At 45.6% G+C, this 6,000-nt stretch overlaps 1 protein-coding gene across 1 annotated transcript; it reads right to left on the bottom strand.

The window, feature by feature from the left end:
• Positions 1–1,879: 1,879 nt before the first annotated feature.
• Positions 1,880–2,318, bottom strand: ACHE_31275S (uncharacterized protein; the record flags this gene model as incomplete). Its single annotated transcript, XM_043277986.1, has 2 exons — positions 1,880–2,016; positions 2,066–2,318. 2 exons carry the CDS (start codon positions 2,316–2,318, stop codon positions 1,880–1,882), a joined length of 390 nt encoding a protein of 129 aa, XP_043135810.1.
• Between the last annotated feature and the right edge of the window lie 3,682 nt (positions 2,319–6,000).

Here is a 6,000-nt window from a genome sequence, read left to right as displayed (position 1 = left end):
GCTGTGGAACATTGATTAACGGCATGTGAGTTGATCTATATTGTAAAACGAGGACCTGTGAATTCCCTCTTCCGGCTAGTTTTGCCGTTTCTGCTATAGTCTCCCGATACGCCGTACTGTAAACGTTGCCCGCCTGGCCTCCCAATATAAAAGAGCCCTCCCTCACTGTTCTGACTTCGTCTCCTTCCAAACCTTTTCTCTTGCCAAACTCCCTCCCATATTCTGCATTCACTCATATTCCTGGCCCTTTGAACTCTGCTACCCCCTTCCCTTTTTTTTCGGGAATTGCGGCTGCGCCCTCCTTCAGGTTTCCTTTTTCCTCGTTTACATTGACCAGCGCTTCGGGCTGATTTTGTCTCCCTCTATTTTTTGTACAGTGGATTGGTTTAAATTATCTGGTCCCCTATCTTTTACTAAAAAACGAATTTACATAAGGTCATGTCTTTCCGACTGCTCTTCATTAATGGTATCCACCCTTTCTGCGCCCCATGACACGCTACTGTGGAAAGGACAGTGCTATAAGAACAATCATTGCTGATGCAGAATTACTTGGCAAATGACACTATGCTCTCGTGCTCTTATGACCATAACGCTGATTTCACACCTCAGTTTGAGCAATACAGGCAATGTTTGGTTAACCCTGCCATTGGCTGGGCATAGTGACTGTAGGACGACCGTGCCGTAGTGGATTTTGGCGCCAAAGTATAGTTTATCATCTTACGTCCATTCATGCTGTCCTTGTAATGTCGGAAGCATATCAGACTTACCTTTGTTTGGACTGGTCGACATTCTGCTATATCTAAGAATTGGCATCAGTGTCTCCACCTTCCCGAGTGGTTCCGGACGGATCACCAGCTACGCCATGTTCCTGGCGCAGTGGTTCAGCAAATCAATAGACTGTCCTAATCGCTGTGTCTGTGAGGCCAACTATGCAGCAAACACTGTAGGGCTCGGATAAAATGCTATTACGACAATCAAAGCAAGGCGACTGATTCTTTGAGGTCAGTGCATATATCTGCAGAATATGTGTACAGAAACACCAAACCAATCAATTTCATTACATCAGTTCCCTTCATCGGCAAATCAGTGGATGTTAATCCTTCTGCTTATTCGCACATTTGCCTCGTTCGTGCCCGGGTTTTGTCCGCTCATGCCAACGCTCCTCTCCCTAGCACGTTCCGCTGCTGCTTGAGGGCATGCATGTCGAAATTTTGATGGTAACTAGTAGACTGGCTACAACTAATGTAATCTATTTGACCCCAGAGGACTTCAAGACTCTTTGACAGTAATTCACTAAATTAGATTACATGCCTGCCGTCTGTTGCAGTGCAGTGAAGTACTTGGATTTGCTCGTATTGATTACTTACTCATGATTAGGCGTATCCCCAGAGCACGAATTACACGTTCAGTTTCAAGTCTGGTTGTCAAACTCGTCAGTCAATCGGTGTAATGAATGTAAATCCGCTCCTCTAAATTAATGCGTGGTTGTACTCCGTACGCTTGGGTGACGCCGGAATACATGAAGCGGTATAGACTGCCTATTTAGGTTTTGCGTCCCATTATCGCTAGACGTCAGTGTGTGTGCTCTATAAAGTCGTCCTCCATCGCTGCTTCAATTTCAACCAAATGTTTGCTGTTTTTCCTTTCACCTTTCGCCTCTGCTGCCTATGATTTTGGTGAGGCATACTACCATGCTAGAGGGTCAGTATCAGGGTGCGGGGTCAGGTGCAGGAATATAGTAGGAATTGACGAACAGATTAAGCTACAGGTCAGGCTATCTACAGGTTCATAGACAAGACGCAGCTCGAAGAGCTGCAACAGGATCGCGTTGGCGCAGATAGATAACTCTGTGGGTCACGTGCCCCGTCACGTGCATAGATCACGGACTAGCACCGTGACAGTCAGGGTTCTCTGGCAAAGTAAAGGAGCTCACAGTGCTGAGATTGCCTGCTTCAAGAACATCAACGTGCCGGTACCGTTCAGAGAAAACAATGTAGTAGAGGCGGTGCGCATATTCTAAACAGAATGTCAGTTTAAGTTAATGATAACTGGATTAGAGTAATACCTGGACGGGTTTTCACCGGTCGTGAAACCGTGAAATCCAAGACGATGTACTCTTCCATTTCCCTGGATTTTATCATGCTGTAGTACTGCCCTTCAGGTTCAAACCGGTCCATATGTTCCACCAGGCGATCACGACCCCTTAGAAGTTCAAGTCCCCATTTCTTCTGTTCAATAAAGAAGTCAATTGTCCCACCGCCTTTGGTGTTTGCCCCAATTGCAAACTCTGGGGACAGCATAACATGGCCATGAAGCATTGGTATTAGGCAGCGATAAAATTCTTTTTGATATTGGTCCTCAATGGGAGATGCACTTCCTCTCACTGAGCGGGGGGCATCTGTCAGCTGAGAGGGTCTGAAATGCTTGATGGCATCGATTGCCAGATCAAGTGGTGTGCTGTGTTTGATTTCATTGTCAACTCTGCATCCATGTAAATGATGTTACAATACCTAGAGAGTGGGCTATCAGCATGACCAAAAAGAAAACGAAAAGAAAAGGAGGTAACGCAGCTTGAATAGGCACCTACCACCAGTGTATTGGACTGGCAAATACATAGTGAGAATCCGGACCTGATTTCTCTTCATGCAGCCATCCATTGCGACAAATGTTTTCAAGAGCTTGTTTGAATTCCATATCTTCCTTGTTAGCTTCAGACTTCAAGAGACCATGGCAAAGAATAATCCTTCTAAAAACTCTGATTGCATCGCTTGACTGTATTTCATCGGGTCTAGGCATGCCTCTAGCAAATGGCTGGTTAGAAAGGTGTCGAAAGAACAATCGAGGCCGGCTGAAGAGAATTCTAGCCATTGTCTGCCAGTCAAGCATCTTGCCTTTCCGGAGAATGTCGTGGATATCCTATTGAAACATCCATGTGAGAGGTTTCATATCTGAATGGTAAAGAAAGGGCTACTATACTTACTGGTACACCACTTAGGGCACCTAGGAGGCTTATGAGTAATCCTATGTGTCCACCACTGTGACGGCCTGGTCACGTTGGTTGATTATCACGTGAGGTGTGGTTGTTTGCTTTATTGCTTTGTTGATAAATATGGCGTTACCTCCTTTCTTCCTTCCTCATGTTGATTATTCTCGTCGATAGCTACCTAGGTAGAACCCATGAGTTGGACGTTCCATCATCCTAGTAGAGCGCCGTGACATAATAATCAACATCCTCCTTTTATACCTTAGGGAGAGAAATACCAAAGGCTTCTCCCTTCAAGGGATTCGCTGGTGCCGCAGTTCGGGAGCTGGCCAGGCTATAACAGTGTCTCCATTCAAGTTTCCATCCTCAAGTTCATCCTCAAGTCAAGTCAAGCGCTGCTTCAGTTAAGTTTCTAGAGCTCAGGACTGAAACTTCTGTTGTTGGCATATTCAAGTTCAACTTTCAAGAAGTCCAGTGGTTGCGACTATGCTGGCACCCCTTCAAGTTCTCAAGACTTAAGTTTTTCAAGATTCAAGCTCACGATCCCTTTCTTAAAGATCATGGACCCCTTTCAAGAACTCCGAAACGAATTTTCTTCTACGATCCGCGCCCTCCAGAATGAAATCGAATCCGTCAAAAATGAACCCAAACCACTTCAACGACCAAAGCCATGCCTCCCTGATCCCGAGAAATTCAATGGCCAATCTTTGAAGTTTGATACCTGGCTTGCTTCGATGAAGGCTAAGCTTAGGATTGATGCTCCAGCTATTGGTGATGCAGTGGCTCAGTTCTACTATGTCTATCTGAATCTGGAAAGCAAAGTCCAAGCTCTAGTTCTTCCCCAGTTATCTTATGCAGAAGACACCAACACCTGGGATTACAACACCATCCTTGATCAACTATCTCTGGTTTATGACAACCCCAACAAGGTTCAAGAAGCTGAAGATTATCTACTAGTCCTAAAGCAGGATAGTGGTGAATCTGTGGCAGCCTACATCGCCAAGTTTGAGAGGATTCTTTATGAGGCAAAGGGCAAAGATTGGCCTGATGTCACCAAGATTTCAGCGTTCAGGAAAGGCCTCAATCCTACTCTCCGAGGACGTCTCAACCAGCAGTTGAATCTTCCAAAATCATACACTGATTTCCTTCGTGTGGTTCAACAATTGGGAAGTCATTCTTTCAGCTCAAATTCCACCAATGTTTCCCACTCTCAATCACACCAATCTGGCTCTCACACCAAGTCTGATCCTATGGACCTCAGCGTCATCAATATCAACTCCCTGTCAGCAGCGTCCACCTCCCTAGATGAAAGGAACAGACGACGACAACAAGGATCCTGTGTGAGATGTGGCTCCTCTGATCATTGGGTGAAGGATTGTTCCATGAAGGCACACAAGGAATCCAATAAAATATGGAACCAGCAGATGATTGCAAGGTTAGAGGCAAACCGTCTTGATGACCTTAATGATCTCGATGATTGATTTTTGGAGATGTTTGGACATGTTCATGTGTTTTTCTTTTTCAAGTGTCTCATGTATTGTTGCCTTCTCATGTTTTCTTACCTGTGGGTTGACCATGACATTGAGGACAATGCCTATTGAAGCCGGGGGGTAATGTGACGGCCTGGTCACGTTGGTTGATTATCACGTGAGGTGTGGTTGTTTGCTTTATTGCTTTGTTGATAAATATGGCGTTACCTCCTTTCTTCCTTCCTCATGTTGATTATTCTCGTCGATAGCTACCTAGGTAGAACCCATGAGTTGGACGTTCCATCATCCTAGTAGAGCGCCGTGACAACCACTAAATGAAACCAGGCCCTCCTTTAGGTCCTCTGTCAAAGATGGACGTGGCTGCATTTGTTCTGTGATTAGTGTCACCACTTCCAGTGCTTCATCTCTGTCAAGTAGCAGACCCAACAGGCGTCAATAAAGGTGCTCGAAACGGGTCATAATCTCTGACATTCTCATCTGCTCGTAGTGATATCTGCTTTTCAGCGGAAAATATCAAGGGTATTTTCGTATGCTTCTTCTCGCTGAAGCCCACAAAGCCCCGGCCTGGTGAGCCGTATGATGTGAAGAGTAGGATGTATGGGCTGACATGACACTCAATACGTTTGAAGAGATCTGCCCAAAGTGCGCCATCCCAGTACGACTATTGTGCCTCATCTATAATCAGATGGGCCGGGTAGGTGAGCCACTGATTACCATGATCACCTGTCTCGTGCTCCAAGTATGCACCCCAACCGCCGTTTTCCCTAACTGTGCTCTCATCCCATTCAGTAAGAAAATGAATGGGTCTTTCTTTGCCATAATTTTCAGGCAACTGATTGACCACAAGGTTCATCACAGTCGTTTTCCCAGATGCTGGTGTGCCGCGCACTCGAATGATATGATAGTAATGAAGTCGATCTATCAACTCATTGACCAATTTCGTCCGGGGATGAACCCAACTTGAAATATCTGTGGAGGAATGACTTACTGTAAGGTATGGTTATCTTCGATCGAATGTTGCCAGAAATGGTGATGCCAGAAGAAGCGTTGCTGGAGGGAGCAGGACCAGTAATAACACTGGAAGCAGAAGGGCCCGGGGGAGCTAAGTATACAACAGCAATTAGAAACAGAGCCTCAACTTACAGGAGGTATGAGGAACTAACCATAATCAAGGTGCATGGCTACTGGATGCAAGCATGTGTCACAGGTCTGAGCATCATTGAAATTCGAGTTGATGACCCCAGGAACTATCCCTTGGGTACATGGACACTTCAATTGCCACGTTTATAGGTACATGGACCTAGCATGATGAGTACAGTGTATTGCCGTCGTGTGACAGAGAGTAATGTAGATGACTGAGAGGAGAGATGAAGGTGAAGAAGATGGAGGGGTAAAGGACTCTGATGGTGGTGAAGAGGAAGTTGAATTCATCGTGGGCATGTATGTTAATCCCTAACCAGTTGCAGCTGTCTATGGAAGGAGCTGGGTTGTAGACGCTGTCATAGTAACGCCGCCAGTACAGTTCCT

The sequence above is a fragment of the Aspergillus chevalieri genome, chromosome 3 (assembly GCF_016861735.1).
Source record: "Aspergillus chevalieri M1 DNA, chromosome 3, nearly complete sequence".
In the NCBI taxonomy this organism is placed as follows: Eukaryota; Fungi; Ascomycota; class Eurotiomycetes; order Eurotiales; family Aspergillaceae; genus Aspergillus; species Aspergillus chevalieri.
The sequence above is the reverse complement of the archived record's forward strand: the minus strand, read 5'-3'. Positions and strand labels throughout refer to the sequence as shown.